The sequence below is a fragment of the Charadrius vociferus genome, unplaced genomic scaffold, assembly GCF_000708025.1.
Source record: "Charadrius vociferus isolate BGI_N301 unplaced genomic scaffold, ASM70802v2 scaffold141, whole genome shotgun sequence".
NCBI classification, from domain to species: domain Eukaryota; kingdom Metazoa; phylum Chordata; class Aves; order Charadriiformes; family Charadriidae; genus Charadrius; species Charadrius vociferus.
The window spans coordinates 2,989,561-3,008,591 of NW_009647743.1; the positions used below are offsets into that span (position 1 = coordinate 2,989,561).

Below are 19,031 nucleotides of genomic sequence, written 5' to 3' on the forward strand. Positions count from 1 at the left end.
AACATCTAAGCCAACTATCTCAGACTAGTCAGAACAGAAGTGTACGTTTACCTTTTACTTATTATAACATATATATTACTAATTGTAGTCTATTGTATAATACTTCGAATGCACACACCTGAAAATATTTTCCCCATTTTTTTTTTTTTTCCAGAGAGCTGTATTTCCTAAATTACAATAACCAAGAAATTTGACCGTGATTGCCAGAAAATGAGACAACTCCGTTTTACTTGTTGATTGAGCTCTACCGGCCGCCCCCCGGCCCAGCTCCTCGCTGCCTGCCTTGCCCGCTGCCGCACTGGATAGGGGTCACACAAAGTTGTCTCCGGCTCTTCTTGGCCCTTTACAAACTGGATTGCCAGGGAAGGTTTTGTCCTGAATGTTGTTTAACAGCGAGGGAAGGCTGTAATTCCAGACTCTCAGAAAAGTGAGAGAAACGGATATTTTGCAGGATACCTGCAGGAAAGGGTGTTTATTCACAGAGATGCCTGGAGAACGTTCCGACCATCAGAAAGGCCGGTTGATAAACAGAGGCATCCGAGAGGCTCAGAAGGAACCGCAACTTTCTATTTTGCCAGCTCCTGCTGGGCAAAGCGTGCGTGTGTTCCCGTGGGCTGTGCTGCCGCGGAGGCGGAGGTGTGCAGTGCCCCATACCGTCTGAGAGCTGGGCAGTACCGAGCTGCTCCGGTCAACGGAGTTTGAGGTGGAAAACGACAGATCAAGCCACAGGCAGAAGGAATGTGCCCCTTGCAAAGGGCAGGAGCCGTGGAGAAAGCCTCCCAAGCCCAAGGATCAGGTTTATGTAGCCACGGTGCACACTTGTATGGAAAACTGGCAGCTGAGCCCTCATGAAGCATCATTTTCCTTCCAGGTGTAGATTACCACGGTACGTTTAGATGTAGAGCAGTAGCTGCAGCTTGGAGGCTGACACGACAGGAATAAAGGAAAACAAACTTAAAGGGGAATTATTTTCCTTCTATAGGAAATCCTCCTTCCCTGGCTGACAACCCTTTTAGCAGCGCGTTGCACAGCCTTCACACCGGCACTCTGGTTTCCTGGGAACTCGCCTGGGGAAGGGCCAGCACACACTATCCACGCGCTCTGCTCACAAACACGTGACCCTGCAGGTGTGTAAAACCAAACAGGAAACAAATGAAAGGGTTCTCCACTAAGGGGAAAGAAAAGGCGACGTTTTACTGTCGCCTCTGCAAACACAGCTTTGATAATGAGAATCACGGGGACATCTTTTTGTAGATATTAACTTTGCTGAGACATTGGAGAATGAACTGGGGCCCTGCAGAGCTGAAAACAAAAGCTGCCGCAAGTTGGACAATCTCTTTCTTTTGGGGTTTCGTAAGAAAAGCCCCTCTGACTCTCTGCAGCTTGGCTGGACATTAACCCGTGCCATGCATTCATCAGAGACTGCACATCCATTCCAGGTTGGAAATAATGCCTTCAGGTAAAGTAGTTATAACCCCTCGGTGGTTTATACAAACCACATTTCAATAGAATTCTAACTCAGTTCCTTGTATCTACATCAGCTCAATAAGGATAACGACAAGTTAAAACCTGCTTGCCAAGGGTACGTTCAGCTGCTTCGCAGCATTCCTAGGAAGTACACCCACCGAATAAGATGCTCCTGTTCTTACGTACTCCCCCTCTCTGGGTATCACTTGATTTTGAAGGCGGGTGAGAAAGTAGACCAGTAATGCAGTTTTCTCCCTGGAAGATGTTAGGCTGTGCTATGAGCTGTCTCTCTGCCACGGACAAAGTCTGTGACAGAAGGACAGAAAGACAGCCGTAAGGATGGAACCTCTGCCTTCTCCTCCCCACCCCTCCGCTGGCACACGCCGCATCAAGCGGTCCCCGGGGCAGAAGGGCCTCTGCCGGGTCCGGATCAGAGCAGCGTCAGTCACCTTCATCTCAAGGAAGGGCCCCACAGCAGCAGACACATCTCTGGCTCAAGCCAGAAAAGAGGGAAGGAAGGGGACGGGCATCCTGGCAGAGTCCTGCAGATGGGGAGCCAGCAGAAGGTAAGAAACACCAAACAGGAAGAAGAATAAAGAATATAACTGAAGTGGATAAGAGGAGGTGAATACTGCAAGGAGTCACCACGGCAGAGCCACGCTGTTCTCTTTTTAAGAGCTGTATGTGATGCCTGAAGAGGACCACGCGCTGTCTTGATCCACGCAGGGAGTGGGCAGAGCTATTTTCTGCTGCTCTGGGTTGACATCTCCTGGAAAACACTAGCTAAACACTTTTCCTCTTTCAAAAAAGCCTGAAATGCAGCAAAATATCAATCTGAGTAAACCAGTGGCCATAACGTCCCACTTCTGCACACTATCCACAAAGCACCCTCAGGAACACGCATACATACCTTTGGTGGACAACCCAGCACTGGCTTGGTGTCCAGCAATGCTTTGCTCTCAGTGTGCTCATATAGCCCACAATCAATACATTTCAGATTACGCAGTTCTTCTTATTCTAAATCTAAGCCCTTTGCAGGAGGGGGTGGAACCGATTGCCTCTCTATTGCTGAATATTTGTGATGGAAATACATAGGCAGGCCCTGGCAGGCAGAGGTATCTAAAATTATCAGTGCCTGACCTTTGTAGGTCATGCGTCCTTCGTGTCCAGAAATAAACCTCGTTCCTGCCTCTTCCCTTTTACCACCAATTTCCCCCTTCCTTTCTCAATTAAACTGCCATCTCCTAATCTCACCATTTGGCCTTTAACCTCCGCACAAGCTCACGGCTCCTGATCTTCTTAATCTGGGATCATTACCATCAGTCACTCCTTCAGGCAAGTGAAACCTTTTTTCACAGAGGGATGCCAGGGCCCTATAGATCTTCCCGGTTGATAATATGGTTTAAGATCTGGTGCCAGTTGGGGTTTTTGACTAAATGGTGCCTGGTGGTGTTTTGTGCCAATTAGATGCTCCAAGCTGATCAACAGAAATTTGCTTGGGCTGTGATGCTTTCCAGCTTGAGTCATTTAACTGGGAGAGGTGAAGGATTAACTTAATTAAATCAACTAATACTTTGACAAAGCGTTAGCGATAGGTTAATGAGGGCTAACGTTAATGAGGACCAATTTTTCCTTTCCTGTGCCTTAATGTCTTTTAGATAGCACCACTTACCAGCCTTCCTCCTGCAGCTCCCCGCACATCCTTACACTCTCCAGTCCGTGAGAGCTGTCTGCCGCCCTATTCATCTGCTTCTCAAAACTGGGTTATTCTGACTGTTTCTGCATCTTCTGCTCAGTCGGGGCTTTCCTGCTGGTGCATTTTACATGGCTCCTTCCCATTCATACATTCCCTGGGGCCGCGCATCTCCCACAGTGGCCACGCAAGAGAAACAAACTTCCCTTTGGGTATAATTAACCTGCGCGACAGCGCTGCGGACGTGGCACCTTTAGGTAGCCACAAATTCTTCTTGTTTTAACCCGTCTCCTCTTTGTTTCCCCTGTTATCTGCATGCTTACCCCAAGGGCCATTGAAGCACTTGCCGCACTACCAGGTCATGTAAAAAAGACAAAAATGCTAAGCTCGTGGGAACCTTACAAATAGCGAAGACTCTCAAGGCATACCGGACTGCAATGTTTGAATGCAATTTTTTAAGGAACTCTTCCTAGAAAGTGATTTTTGTTTGTTTTTCTCTGGCACCATGCTGTCCCTCTACCGTGCCAAATGGCAGAACATCATTTTCGGACGTCCTGCTCCAGGGGTAGGACCACTCGTATTAATGATACGCTGAAAGAACAGAAAGGCACCGCACGGAGCAAATGTATGTTCTGAATGCTGCTGAAGCTGTCAGAAATGCGATGCATTTTTCCCATCATCTCTAGCTAAACCTTCTCATTGTTTGTTTGCTTTTACACAGGTTTCTTAGATAGTTTTTAGAGGGTGTTTTTTTCCCCCTTTGTTTAGATTTTCTTCAGTCCAGTGCATTCAGAATTCTAAAGAGGAAATATGAGATTACAGGAGACCTCAGGACAGATTTATGTATTACATGCGGTTAAAAAAAACCCCTGTCAGCAACTAACTATACATAGTCACTAAAATTTGATTTTTTCTAAGAGTAAAAATCTTAACTAGAAAGCACTATACACTAAAAATTTACTAAATTATATTACTTATTTGTCTAAAATTTTCCAGTCAATAGATACTATTTTAGAACAAGAAGTTTAGCAAAATCTCTTGGTACACTAGACATATATATTACAATACCAGGTATTTTTCCTTCTTTTTTTTTTTGTTGGTTTGGGTTTTTTTTTTTTTGGTGGTGGTGGAGGGGGGGGGGGTTTTGTTTGGTTTGTTGGTTTGTTTTTTTTTTACCTTTTGGCTTATTCCTGATAATTTTTTAAAGGCCTGCCAAAACCTTCCTTCAGATGATAGGGCATGATGCTCAAAATCTTATGTAAAAGCCCTCCTGGACCCTCGCGTGCATTCTAAGAGCATATATGGACTAGATTCAGAAGGGAGTTAAAGGAATCAATGAACCTTATACACCTAATACCAGCTATAAAGAAGCAACTTCTGATCAGTTCTTTTGTTTTCAAGGGTTTTGAAATGGTTTCCCTAACAACCTTGATGGATTAGAAAACGAAAATAAGTCCATTATCATATTCTTTTTTTAATGTGCATCTTGTGTTCCCTTGACAAGTGCTGGGCTAACAGCATTAAAGATCGATGCTCTTTAAATAGAAAAGGGATGGCAGCCGCATCGCAAGGCTCCCAGTCCCGAAATGCCCCGTCCCCGGTCTCTCTGGGGAGGCTAAAAGGGTCCCACTCACTCCGTCCCTTGCAGAAGTTATCGGTAAAAATGCAAATGAATTCTGATTATGATGACTTTTTTTTTTTAAAAAAAAAACCAACCAAGGGTGAGAGCTACTCTGGCAGAGGTGCAACCCATCAAATCCGTTTGGTTAAGCTGTTTCTATACGTTTCTGCTACGATCTTCTGTGGCATCCGATGTCACTGCGGTGACGGCGAGGCCGGTGCCTGGTACGCTGCCAGGCGTCAGGGGCTGTGCGGGCTCGGCAGCTGCCCTTCAAGCTCACCCTGTCTGTATGGTGAGGAACACCTGGTGCAGCAGCTACGGCCCACGTATTCGCAAACTCATAACCCCCGGGAAGTGTGCATTATGTCATTAAAATACCCGTGCTGTTGCAGAAACATTTGTTCTAAAGCACTCCCATTTTTCTGCAATACGACTGCGCCCAACGACAAGTGAAGTCTTCTCGTGCCTCTGCAACCCGATCCGTGAAATGTGTCCCAGCTCCTCCTCCCTCCCTTAGGCCCTCTCCCCCACGGGCTTCCGATTAGTTTAAATTCTGGAACACATGCAGGGAATCACACATGATTTTAGAGTTGTAGTTGCACCCAATGTTTATTCCAGCTCTCCAGTTCCTCTCTCCTGTGGTAGTACTTCGCTGCCCACAAAAAAAAGAGTCCGATAACCTTAAATGGAAAAAATTAGGGTAGGTGCTGATGAACTCCAAAGATACAAAGATCTTTTTTTCAGGCATGTTGATTAAAGCCCTCTCAGCCATAAAATAATTAATTAAAAAAACTGAAGCAAGTCATCAGTTGGGGCAGATTAGTACAGCTCCGCTGACACGATGAGCCCACGTCAGTTATTGCTGACGCGAGATTCAAAGTATATGCAGAACTAGCTGGTATTCAAAAAAAGAAATAATCTGCGAAGAAATGTCATAACCTTTTGGAGAAATGCATGTTAAAGCTAAATGCTCCTGGTGCAATATGAGAGGAAGCTGTACCTGTCCATCCTATCAAGTTGTTCAGATGTTTGCCGGGTGGAAAAGATACGGCTGTAGGAAGACTCACAGAAATTCTGCGTGTTAAATTAGCCATGAAATACTGCGATCAGCAGAAAGCTTTGGAGAACGCCCAAGACAGAATTTAATTTAGAGGTAGGGATGATCATTTATTATTAATAAAACTTCCTGTTGAAGGAGCCCTGTGCTTAGCGAGTCAGAACCATTTTGCGAATGTGTCATCCCAGAGGTGAGAGGCGCGCGGCTCTGCGGGTCGCTGGCCCCGGGGCCACCTCTGCCCGCAGGAGGAGGGTTACAGCTGGCTGCGGGGAAGCTGCACGCCAGGGCTTTTTGTCTCAGATTTTAAGAAGAGAGAGATTTGCTGAAGCTGAAAACAGTGAGATAACTGCCTTCACTATCAGTCTAACATGTCCTATATATATTTTTTTTTTTCTGTGCAGTTCTGGTTATAGTCAATATTCGAAAGATCAGCCCACCAAGTGAAAACAAACCTCTCTCCTCCATCTACCTCTTTCCACTGCTCACATACACATATGTGTATATATACGTACCCATATATAAGCATGCGTGTGTGTTTCTATGCTGCGGTGTGATTTTAGGTTCTTCCTAAAATTTCCTCAAGATACAGTCCTTCATTTTACCTTTGTATTTCCAGACTGATCAGCAGTTGCTCGCTATTGACCCACAACAAACTCCAATATATTTTTCTTATATTTTGCCTATAAAACCTGCAAACATTAAGCAGAACACATTTTTTTTCCCCTAGGACATGTGAATATTAGTTATGTGGATTGTTTTCGATCGAGGACTGCTACAATAGTGTCCATCAATGAGTAAGGGGAAGGTTTCCTTTGGCAGGACGAGATGCTGTAAGGGGAAGATGCAGGACAAGATGCGGTGAGGGGACGATGCAGGACAAGATGCGGTGAGGGGAAGGTGTGGTGCAGGATGCTGTAAGGGAAGGCGCAGCACAAGATGCTGTGCCATATTACTCAAGGAGAGATGTAAAAGGCACCGAAGCTCTTCGCTCCGACAGCCGCCTTGTTCCCGTTAGACGCTTCAAATTCAGACCAGCGAGATGCAGTCAGACACTGAATGATATAACCCCACCAATCTGTGCATAATGTAAGTCGCTCAGCTGGTTTAGCAATTCTCCTCTATTTTGGGCACAGAGTGTTGCTTCCAGGGCTTTGACAGTTTGGGGCCAGTCACAAGCAGCAGCTCGAGGGCTGCGTTCACATTCTAGGCAGCCATCTTCTTCCCAGTCCTCTTTCCTCAGGCTCAGGCTGCAAATACCCAGGAGCATCGCACCGGGGGAAGGCTGAGGGTCTGCCGTGCCCAGCCTGCTTCTGGGTACCGATGGCTAAACACCCCTGAGTGCCCTCACACAGCCGCCTTACTGCTTCCGCTCCCCACTGCACCGGATCTTCATATTCAATTTAAACAGCACCTAAACAAGCTCACTTATTTTAAAATAATAGAATGAGAAGTCTAACTCGATAGACACATTTCTGCCTGGTTATTTGAAAGATCTCTACCTTGCAGCAACTGCTCAATGTACGGATGCATTTCACAATTTCCTCAGCGCATGTGTCCTGAATGCTGCAGGATCTCATTCCCTTCCTGAAAAGTTCCCATGACCTACACTTTTGGGTCTTAATCTACAACTACAAGGTGCTGCCATAAAGCAGCACGCAGTTATTGGTACTAGAACCATCCTCGGGATGCAATCAATGCCCTTTGTGCACAAACACAGCTGAAGGAGCAATAAACAAAGCACAGTCACCCCACTCCCTCTAACAGGGGAGATCGCACGTCAGCGTTTTGGTTAGTCAGCCACCTCTCCAGCAATCAGAATAAGCAACTTAATTACACACGGTATTTTTGGAACCCGAACGCAGTGTTGCAGCCACCTCTCAGAGGATGTGATCTATCTGCATTTATGGTGCTTTCATCTGGAAATTCATCTTGCAAGTAAAAGCACGCCATGTACTTACTCAGTAGAAATTTATACTTGCTCCTACCTTGAAAAATCCCAAACCTATCAGTTATGTTCCACGCATCAGTATTAGCTGATTTCTGCTGAGAAGAGCCACCGTTCCCCCAGCCAAGTCTCACAGGCCTCTCGTGCCAGCAGCTTGGTGGCTCTGAGGGACACCGCCGGCTGTGATGCTCACCAGCGTGACAAGAGCCCGCCTTACCCTGCGCTCTGCCTCAAGCACCAAAAGCTGAACTTGTTTGCGTTCCTCGGTTCCCCCATGTGAGATCGACGATGCCATTCGCTTCCTAACTCTGGAAAGCTCACCTGATTTCCATCACGGATTTCTACACTCTGACACCACCCAGCTCGTTTCACGTCCATTTTCCTCCCAACTCTGACCCGCCAAGAGCACCGCGAGACCTCTGCCCGACCTTTTGAGCTGCACTGCAGGGAGCCAACACGCTTGTAGGCGACAGCCGTGTACCAGTGTTAATTTGACTAACTTAGTTCGGCATGCAGTACGCAATTATTTCCTACACTCCTGATGGTTTTTGTTTTTTTTTTTTTCCCAGCCTATTTTCAATCTAATTTATACTTTGGTAAGGATTCCACCTTTAGAAAAAATAGCTAGTCCACAAGCCTTCTGTTATGCTGCAGCTGCTGCTGTTATATTTGTCACTGAAAAAAAAATATCTCACCTTGTCTGACAATGGGATTTGAATCACAGTTGCTAAATATATCACGTATAGAAATTTGATTGCTTTACATTTTTTTCCTGAAAGGGGGAAATGTGAGGGCAAAACCTTACAGTTTATTTCATGCTTCGCTACAGTGTAACTCTAGACCCTAAGATTTCTACCATTCCTATTTTGGTAATGAATGGAATGTAAAAGGGAGGTATTTAAAATTAATTGCAGCAGTTCTGAGGGTTAAACCTGCTTAACCCAACCTTTTATTAAGAGAATGTCAACAGAGCATATATCTTGTCTAGGGAGTGCTGGGACATCATTATTCTTCTACCAGCATGTTTAGTTCTAAAACCTGGGATTTCTTCAGGTTCCTGGAGCCATCACGCACACCATAAACCCATCCCAAATTATAGCGTCTGTTCTGAGCTACTCACTGCAGCAGGATTTGACCTGAGAAACTCTGGAGTTTTGTTTTACTTTATTAACTTGGAGTACTTTTAAACAGTTTTTTAAACAAAGTTTTTCCCTTGACCAGCAAGGGAATTTTCAGCCTGAAGTTCTCAGCAGCATCCGGTGAGGCTCTTGGCCAAGTTCTTCAGATCCTGTACATCCACAAGGACAGCCCGCTGGCTCTTGCATTTTCTTAAGCCTCAGAACAGACTTCCTGGATCTAGGAAATTTTATTCCTGACTCCTTCGACCCAGATGCTGGCGAAAATGTACTCTGCAGTCCGTACGTAATGGGGTGTGTTCATTTTTCTTTTTTTTTCTTTCTAGGAACTGGCCTTGCTGTTAAATTTTTCTAAAACAGTCGTATTAATATGTTCAAAAATCCACTGTTGAGTTTCAGATAAAGGATCACATCTGTTCATGAAAATCTTCTTCTCGGCTGGGTTGCAATCTACACAGCTGCTGCTTACCGGATGGAACAAAGTTTTGTCCTACAGGAATGAAAAAAAAAAAAAAGAATTAAGTAGCAAACGTCAAGCCATTGGAAATGCTCTCATTTTACAGAACACGGATTAACACAGCCCTGTCTGAAATGGTTTTGTGGTTTCTGTGCGCTAACCTTGTGAATAACCACAGCTATTATTAGGAAGCTGTAGAGAACAGAGTGGTTTTTTCCCTTGGGTTATTATCCCTCATGAAACTGGGGATTCAGGAAAGAATGAAGAGACACCTTCTGGTCTTTAACTAACAACCATATAATATAACGAAAAAATAGAATGCTTTTTAATAATCTTTGCATATCATGTGCTTGCCTGGACCCCATTTAAATGTCTGAACCTGAAAAGTGTTGGGTTTTTTGTTTGTTTGGATTTGGTTTAGGCAGTTTCTGCTGTGCTCCTGGGCAGGAGGATCTGTTAACAGCCTGTCTGGAAAATGGATACTCATCAACTTGAGGAAGATGTTAAAAATGAGTTACCGACTGCAGAGGTGCGATGGACAGACAGACCCAGGACTGACGCTCTCAGTTCTCACCCCATGAGCTGCAGACTTTGCCTACGGCCTCGGCGAGGCCAGCTGCTGAAATACTCTCCCTCCTCCCAAGAAGGAAATCCTAACACTCTTTTAGCTCCCTATGAAGATTTGGGGAGGATAAGCATGGATTAAGTTGCTTTAAAAAGACTATTCTTATATGATTAGTTTCATTAAATTTACTTCACAAAACTGGAGGGAACTGTAAATAACCGGATTGCGACTCGTTGGGAAAGCAGAAACCACCCTGATGGGCAACTGGCACTTGTGGGTTGGGCGGTTTCAAGGAATCGAGCTCAGGTGTTCGAGAGAGGCAGGTGTGGGAGCGGTTGGACGGTTTGAAAGTTTCCAGGGGATGTACATTTACTGCATCTGTTGAAATAAATTTCAGCTTTCTCTTGGTAAACCCTGTCCAGGCTTTTCCCCTCCGTGCCAAACACCCCCTGCCGGTATTGCAATACTGCTCCGGGATGTGCCTGCTTGCCCAGTTTGCGAGAGGAGGGGGAAAAAAAAGAAGCTGCTTGTCAAACTGCAATTGATTAAAAACTCAGAAAAGTGTTCTGGGTGCTGAGCAATAATCATACAGAAACTTCTCTTTAACTAAACATACCCTGCATTCAAAAAAGCAGTAGGAAGACAAAACCAAATATAACACAATAAGTCAACAAGAAACAGTAGCTAATTAAAAACACCTTCTAAAAAGAAAGCTTTTTTAAAAAAAATAGGTAAGATGAAATGGATTGATTCTGGAGGATGTGCAACACCGGCCAAGTACAATGCCCTTTTTTTTATATCAACACATGCAAGAAGGCAAAGTCAACAGGCTCTGGTGCTCTGGCCGAGGGTGATGGCGGTTCGCCCGCCTTCCACCGACGCTGCTTCTCACCGCACCGTCTACCCTCCCCCAGAGGTGCAGCTGAGGCAGGCTCAGGCGAGGCGGGGATCCCGAGGGGTGGCACCAAACCAACGGGGGAGAGGCCTTTCCATCACGCCCCGATTCGCTCTGCGAGGTGAGCAGGGAGGATACGGCGCCTTGCCAGAAGGGCTAACCGTGCCGCGTGAAGGGTCTGTCCTGTCCTTACCAGGAGGTAGCCTGCAAGGGCTCCCACGCACCCGTTTGCACCTTGCCAGCTCCTCCTGTCCTTCTCCGAGAGACTGATGGAGCGGCACTGCCCCAAACCAGGGCACAGGGACGGTGCCACGGCCAGCCCGCCGGCTGCGGGGCCGAGGGGAAGGTGGCATCTGGCTTTCCTCCCGTCATCGTCGGGCATGGGGGTCAGCCAAGCTATTAGGGAGCCGAAGTTGGAACACTAGAAGCTTTAATAGGGTAGCTGGTTCAAGAAGAAAGGAAACTGCTGCGGTACAAAAAGCGTGCTATGAAAAACACTGCAGCCTTTCTGGCGGTCTTTCTTCTCACAGAAATATCCAGGGGATGCAATTTTTGAGTGAAGCATTGTTGGTGCTTTCTTTTAGAAAGTCTGGTTATTAAGAGAGAAGAGTGTCTTTTAAGAACAGGGACAGAGTTACCACTCTGGAAAAACTTCTGGCTGACTTAGCCGTATACAAAGGGCTATTAATTTATCATCTCAAGCTTACGCTGACCTCAGGTCAAAGCCTGCTGCTCTTATGGATTTCAATGGAAACAGGCTCAGGACTTTAAGGGGTAACAGTTGCGTACATCCCTGAGAAGAACTTTCCAAGAGAAATATATGAATTCCTCTTTACACCAATATTAAAAAGCCACAAAAGCTCTTGCGGAGACTTTTCTAACATCTGAAAACAGCAAAGGGATATTTTTTTTTTTTTTTTATCTGCACGAAGGCAAGTCTGAAGATTATTTGCAGAAGGAGAAACTTCTCCATAAGATAATGGGCCTTGACAGTTCAGGGGGTCGGTAATGAGACACAGAGCCTTTCATTTCTTCTAGGTCACTGCTATAACTATGGCCAAGGTCAACAGCAACTGGAAGTCATTATCAGCTGGTGGCTGCAGTAGTTTATCTGAAATTATTTGGTAGCCCCAAACCCAGGAGTAGTCAGTACCATCAGCAGGACAGATGTCCATATGATAAAAGCCACTATCACAATGACACGTCTTCGGTTGTCTGAGGAAATAATCTATGTACCCAACGTGTGAAGAGTGAACTTACTCGTACAGCTTGTCCCTGGAGCTGCCGGGAGAGTATGAGCTAACCGCACTCTTCTGGGCACGGGTTTTGACGTTGTCAGTCTAGCGCCTATCAGAATCACTGGGCTCAGGGGACAATTATTGTATAATGAAGCTGATTTTGCACAATTGTTTCTTTTTAAAAACCTCTCTTGGATACTTGCGCTCTACAAATAGCACTAATGGGACTATGGCACATAAATGGGATCATGCTTTATCAGCACCTGTCAACCAGAGTGATGCTACATTGAAAACCAGAGGTGTATTCCTTCCCTGGGAGGAACGGAAATTTGTAGACACTGTTGATCTTTGGCTCTGGCATGCTTAGGAATCTCAAATGGAGTCAAGAAAATGACTCCAGCTTGGGAAGCCACTATTCTCCCAAATCTCTAAAAATTTCAGGTTATTTACATTTCTCTAATTTCTCACATTGCTCCCATTGTTGACGGGAGCCCTACAATGGTGTCAAAATATTTTTTCCCCACTATTAAACTCACTTTCCTCTATTTCCAATGCACAGTAGTGTTTACAGTATTATTTGGTTTCGTTCTACTCCATCGCTGCTTACAGAGATTTCTTAAAGGTGTGCTTGGCTGTTTTATTATAGATCAATATTTTGGATTGGTCCTAAAGAACCCAATTACTTAATATCATAGACTTACTAGACTTTCAAATACTTGCTCAGATGTAGTTTAACATGCAGCTGTATATGTGATTAGCAGTATGGGAATAAGAATAGGTTTTTTGACATGTTTATTAGTGGTAGTTTTGCTTTCATTAATCTGAAAAGAGTCTGGTCTGCACACTCTGAGACTGCACTGCAATGAAAAACAAAGTGCAGGTAATGGGCGTAAGCTGGATTTTTTTCATAAGAGCATTCCTCACCCCAAGTAAAATATTAATGTATTCTATTTGCCACTAAAATATTTAAGCTGTTTTTATTTGCTGGCATCCAAATACAGGTTGTTAGTGTTCCTATGCTATAAGAACATGGAATCTTAAAACAGTGTCTGGCTTCAGACTGTATTTCCACCACTTTGTAATCTTGTCACAGCCCTAACTTCTTCTCACCAGTGGCTCGAGCATGCAAATGATCATGAAGAGACTCATCCTGAAAAGAATAAAAACCTCCTCTCTTCTAGCTTTATAGGAACAGTATGACAGCATGGTAAGAAATGCTTCATGTAAAGCATCTTATAAGATACTGACAAACAAGGTAACTTTTCCTAAAATGTGGGAAAATTATTGGCAGGAGGGACACGTGATCATTAGGAAGCTGCAGTGTCTGTAAGTGGTGCAGGGAACAAAACAGAGTTGCTGACCTGCTCTCTGTTTTTTAAAAAGAGGCACTTCTTGCTTAACCAGACTATTACTTATTTATTTAGGGTGCCACTTTAGTAGCAGACCATCCTCTATGTAAAGGGCTCTAGTAGAGATGCAGTTAAACTGAGATAATATCCTTTTCTTGTACAGATTGGTTGGAGTTTTTTTTTTTTTTTGAAACACTATAAATCCTATTGCCAAGATGTTTTCAAAGCTAGATAAGGATTATATCATTAGGATTTTGAAGGTATAGCTGTACCACCAAAAATCCCTAATGTAAGCCTGCCCTGTATCTGAGGAAATAGACTGTGGGAAACGATAAAAACCTACTTACTGTGTAGTCCAACTAAAACTAAGCCCAAAGAAAACCATGCATACCTAATTCTATTTTTCCGATGCAGCTTCTTAATTTGAAGGTTTATGCAAACTAATTGGCTTGCTGTCAGGTTGGTATTACAGTTAAGGCTATGTCAGTACTTCCATCACAATAAAACGTTGTGGTGTTTCTTGCCGAGTCGGAAATGCCTGCCTTGCATTGCGAATTTTTATACGAGCCCTGTCAGCCTTCTGGAAATGAAAAATGAAGCTGTGCAGAGGATTTAATAGAAATCATACTGCGTATTTTTTCAAATGTCATTTTTTTTTAGTTATCTGCTGTATTCCATCCACATCAAAGGTGATGAGCCTTCCAGAGGGCAGCTCCAGACCTGCATTTTGTCTTATGAACCGGCTTACATTAGGCAGCAATGAAGTGCTAAAGGTATGGAAGCTTCTTTCTTGCAGCTTGGGTAGGCAAAAAGAGAAATCGGAAGGGTTTTGAAGCAAGAAGGTATTATTATGGCATTATAAAGCCAGATATGCAGCAATACAGCCGTGACAATTTATGTCCTCTAAGTATCTGGCCCGTACCTTCCAACTTTTGTTACAGGCAATACCTCCGTTTCAAAACTTCTGGGAAATGTGGTGGTTCTCCAGTTGCAACACAAACAGGGTAAAAAGGCATAGGCTAATAAGTAGGCACTGAGTAAAAGGGTTGGGGCAAAACTATTTTTAATGGTTCTGAATTAGTTTTCTACTATATATCACTTCAAACTAGACAGCACTGTTGGGTTTATCTGGCAAAGTCCAATTCCCGACCCTTTGGCCTCAGCTTAGGCACGGGGGTGGGCAAGGCACAGCGGGCACAGGGAAGCGCGGATGCGAGAGAGAATCCTCAGCGCCTCAGAGACATGTATGGCCTTATCCGGCACAGAATACAGAGTTTATTAGTGAAATCGTTAATCAAGGCAACTCACTGATTAACCATTTAAAAAACCTCACAACAGCTCGGTAGCGCTGCCAGGACTTGTTGCCCTAAGTGAGGCTCTGACAGTTTGTAGCTTGACCTCCTGTTTCCAGTGATTTATAAAAATGGGCTGAAACATAGCAGATCAAAGTCGCGTCTAAGCTGCTTATCTTTCATTTATAAACTCCTGCCTTCTTTGGGCTTACAGCAGCGCTTTTAATGTTGGGTTGGGTTTTTTTTTTTGGGGGGGAGGGGAGATTTTTCTGCCACTTGTAATCTTTAAAATGTAGTAAAATAATAATATTTAACTCATGAGCAGCATTTCTTGCTGCTGTCACATTGGATGAAAACATTTCCAACAGTGCCTCTGTTAAAATGACACAAGCATCTTGAAGTGCCAGAATGGTAAAACACCTTTCGGGGAACAGATCCAACACAGACACCCTCTGAGCTGGATTAGATCCATTTTCATCTAAATTTGACCTAAATAGCTGAACGCTCAAAAGGAACATACTCTAGGGAGATTACCACAAAATTAAATTGGAATAAGACGGGGTGGACTTTAAAACATAACTTCTCTGATGGGAAACCACAAGCCTGCGCTAAACCGAATGTAGGCTGGAGCCAGCCTGAGCCTCTGGGATGCCCCAGGGCGACTCCAACCTTCCTGTAGCTCCAGTGTTGGTTCCCCTTCATCCCATGGCAGTCGTAGAGTGTGACCGGGCTGCTGTGCGAGACGGCGTCGAAGCAGAACTTCCTGGTGTGAAGCGGCTCCCCGGGGCGGATGTCTTCTCTCCAGCCAAAGGTGAAGAGCTATAAAAGAAATCAGGTGATGTAATGACACGTCACCGGTGAAAACCATTTCAAACCACACACAAAGGCTGGTGGGTGGTTCCCGACTCCGCACATCCTGGCTGCTGCTTAAACAAGATCCTGCCTGTGTGCAATTAAGCGGTTCCAACTGCCTTCATTAAAGAGCATCGGCGGCGGTGTGGAATATATGCCAGGAAGGCACAAGCCCTCTGGCAGGGAAGGAAGCAATCTCTGGCGACACCCTTGCGTGGAGAGGAGAGGGGATGCGCTGTGCTAAAGCCTGTAGATGCCCCCGTTAAAGCAGTGCTCGCAGGCACAGGTGCTGCAGCGACCTGGGAATCGGAGAGCCTCTGCTGGCGACTGTTCTCCAGCTCTCGTTTGGTCTGAACATGCTACCTAGAGAGACCTTCCCATCGCAGCATCTTTCCCATGTTTAATGAACAATTTCCTTCTGTTTATATGGAACACTCTTAGCATATGCTCTCTTGACTGTCTTTTTCCCCCCAAACAACACCCATTAAATCACCACCCTCTTCCTAGGGCGAACCCTGTGAGCTACAGGCAGCTTGTTAAAGCCCTTTTTCTCGCTGCCTGGGAGGCACCATGGAGGCTCACAGTTAATAGAGGAATCCTTCTCAATCAGACACCGGCCGTCTGAGATGATGCTGTGCCACCGCAGCCTTTCAATCATCAGATGAAGGTGGCAGGTCTGACAGCACCAAATTTAAAGATGCGGAGTGCATCTTCCTTTCCCACGGACCAGTCCTTGCAGAAAACAGGTTGTAAATTGCTACCGAGAAGCTCTGCTGAGAGCTGGGAGGGCTTTTTTTATTTTTCCTTTTTTTTTTTTTTTTTGGTGTCACTGCTATTCTTTAGCTTTCTGCATGACTTTTGATTTTCCATAGTACAACCAGTGAGCAAGCGAAGCTCTCCTTAAATGAGCAAACTTTGCTAGTGGAAACTGTTTAGCGGTGCTGGTTTGTGGGGAACTGCTCCCGGCTCGTTATGCGTTGGGGCAGGTCCCCATCCCGTGCCCCGGCTACCGCAGCACAGGGGCAATGGTCCTTACCTCCCACCCTGCTCCCAGTAAGCTCCCTGGTGGAACCAGTATCTACAAATCCAGACTGGAGCTTAACCCTTTCATTATGAGAGCTATCTTCTTCCCACGGTCTTCGTAAAAGATACAGCTCTCGAAGGACAGTCATCTTCAATGCTGTACTACCCTCCAAATGCCACATTTGAGAGCCATTACTATTTCTCTCAACATTTGGGTGCAAAATACAAGCACATATCCGAATATTTGCTTTTTTTTGCTGTTGTGTGTCTCATTGTAAGCCCTTGTTCTCTCTGTTAGCTGCTGTCACTCCCTATTTACTTCTGTATAACAGGCTTTCTAGACAGCATTTTCTCAGCCTGCCCCTGTGTCCTGCTTATTTCTTGTTTCCCCTAGAGTGCATTTTACATTTATCTGCAGCAAAATGCAGTGGACAACTTTAACTTCATTTTTAAATCAATTCCTGCTTTTTAAGATGCTAAGTCTTTTTCCACTCTTCTTCATGTTTCCTGGAAGCAGCATCATGGACTCCCTACGGAGATAACGTATCATTTCACGAGCAAAGTCAGAAGTAAGATTCGGTACAGAAAAAAGCTACGCTGCTGCTTCTTTAGAAAAAGAGAAGCCCGAGATAATTCTCCTTTAAGGAAAAAACTAACAAAAGCCAGTTCCTTTCTCTTACCCTTTACCTTTCTACAGCTAAGTAACAAACCTAGGGCTCAAAGTGACGAATAACAAATACCTAGAGGAATGGCGTAGAACAGCGGTTCTGCAATATTCTCGCTCTCATCACTACTACAAGAGAGATCCTCCTCTTTCCTTCCCAGTGGGCGCCTCTCCAAAGGTCCCCTCCTGTGCAGGACTGGTGAGCTGAGGGGCTGATCCCTGCTGCTCCCTAGCCCTTGGCCCGAGGACTACTGCCCCTCAGAATGCACCGGTACACCTGATGGGTGGCTTTTAAACCAGGTCAGACGGAGCCAGGGTGTCCCTCAGCCCTTTCCACTCTTCTGGGGTTTCTGTAAACGGCCAGGGCGGCGTCCTGTCCGACAGTCAAGATGTGGGAACAGATGGGGGTTTTTACTCCCTTCCACTGAAAACCAGGATCTGTGTAATACTAGATCTCAATGTTTAGACTAGCACAGATTCTTTTTCCTCCCTCTTAGCTTCCTGTTTTGTAAAACAGTTTCCTTTTTAAATCAACAAGTACATCTTCTCCCTACTGATACTCTTATAAAATCAACCACGTTAGCGGCAGGAACTCAGTTTCAGGACTGTTGTGGTGAAACCAGGACAAGGACTAAGAGAAAGATAAAAGAATCGATCAGAAAAAAGGTTATACTTCTCTATAAACCCAATTAATATTAAGATCTTGTAAATGCAGACAAAATGTCAAGTCCTACAGTCCTTCCAATTTTATCCTTCTAAGCTATCTTCCATTACACAGCAAATTCTCTCTAGTTAACACTAAATCTGGCCAATATAAAAATTATCTCTCCACTGCATAACGTGCAACAATGCTACATGTTATTTGCTGAAGTCGTGAGTACACAATGCTCCACTTTGCCACCCCTGTTCCTCTGGATTTTGCTGCTCCTTTGACCTACGCCGTTAGGAGCCTCCTGCACCCAATTCTACCAGTCAGGGACGAGCCCTTTTGTACCCTTCCACTCATTCCTGTCTGCTTCTTGATTCCAAACAAGGTCGCACCTAGATTTCCAGACACGTTATTAACGAACAGCAGGTTGGCTTGTCACCTGCAGCCCGTGGGGCTGCTGCCAAGAAACGCTCTGTCCCGCCTCAGCCGATGCTCACCCTCCTCCTCCACCTTCTCCCACAGGGCAGAGCCGGTAAAACACAGCCCCAGCCTCTGCCATTGCAATCACACAACCCCTCAGCCCCCGCGCGTCAGCTTCTGATGGGGCCTGTCCCTGTCCCGCAGTAGCCGGGGAACGGACAGCTTGGCACAGGGCCTGGAGAACGACTGCCTGGTACAGCCGTTGGCTTGGGACCATCTGTAGGACAAAGGCCCCTTTGATACCACGAATGCTTTCCAGCCTGACAGCCCCGTTCCGTGACTCGCTGCCTGGCTGGTGTCCCTCAGCCGGTTGTGCTTAGACGTGAGCGGACAGCATGTGCCCCACACAAAGCTGAGACGCCACGTTTCAGAAGAGGGCTCTGACTTGCACGGTACCTCCAAGCAGAGAAGAGCGAGCTGGGCAGGCTGTGTGGCTGCCTGCTGGGCTGTGTTAGAGGTGATGTCTGTCTACCTACTCCCTGGCCAGGCTGGGGGACTTGAGAAGAGAGAATCATAGAATCGTTTAGGTTGGAAGAGAACCTTAAGACCATCAAGCCCAACCGTTACCCCAGCCCTGCCCAGCCCACCACTAACCCGTGTCCCTCAGCACCACGTCTACATGTCCTTTAAATCACACCAGGGACGGTG

General features: G+C 45.5%; 1 protein-coding gene across 1 annotated transcript in view; it reads right to left on the bottom strand.

Annotated features, from left to right (window-relative positions):
• Positions 1-8,932: 8,932 nt before the first annotated feature.
• Positions 8,933-19,031, bottom strand: part of GALNTL6 (polypeptide N-acetylgalactosaminyltransferase-like 6) — a 312,073-nt gene continuing 301,974 nt past the window's right edge. Inside the window, exons 11-12 of the mRNA XM_009882028.1 lie at positions 15,385-15,534; positions 8,933-9,409 (exon numbers count right to left, since the gene is read on the bottom strand). Coding sequence (XP_009880330.1) covers positions 9,242-9,409; positions 15,385-15,534 — 318 coding nt within the window. The 3' untranslated portion in view covers positions 8,933-9,241. The remainder of the gene's footprint in view (positions 9,410-15,384; positions 15,535-19,031) is intronic.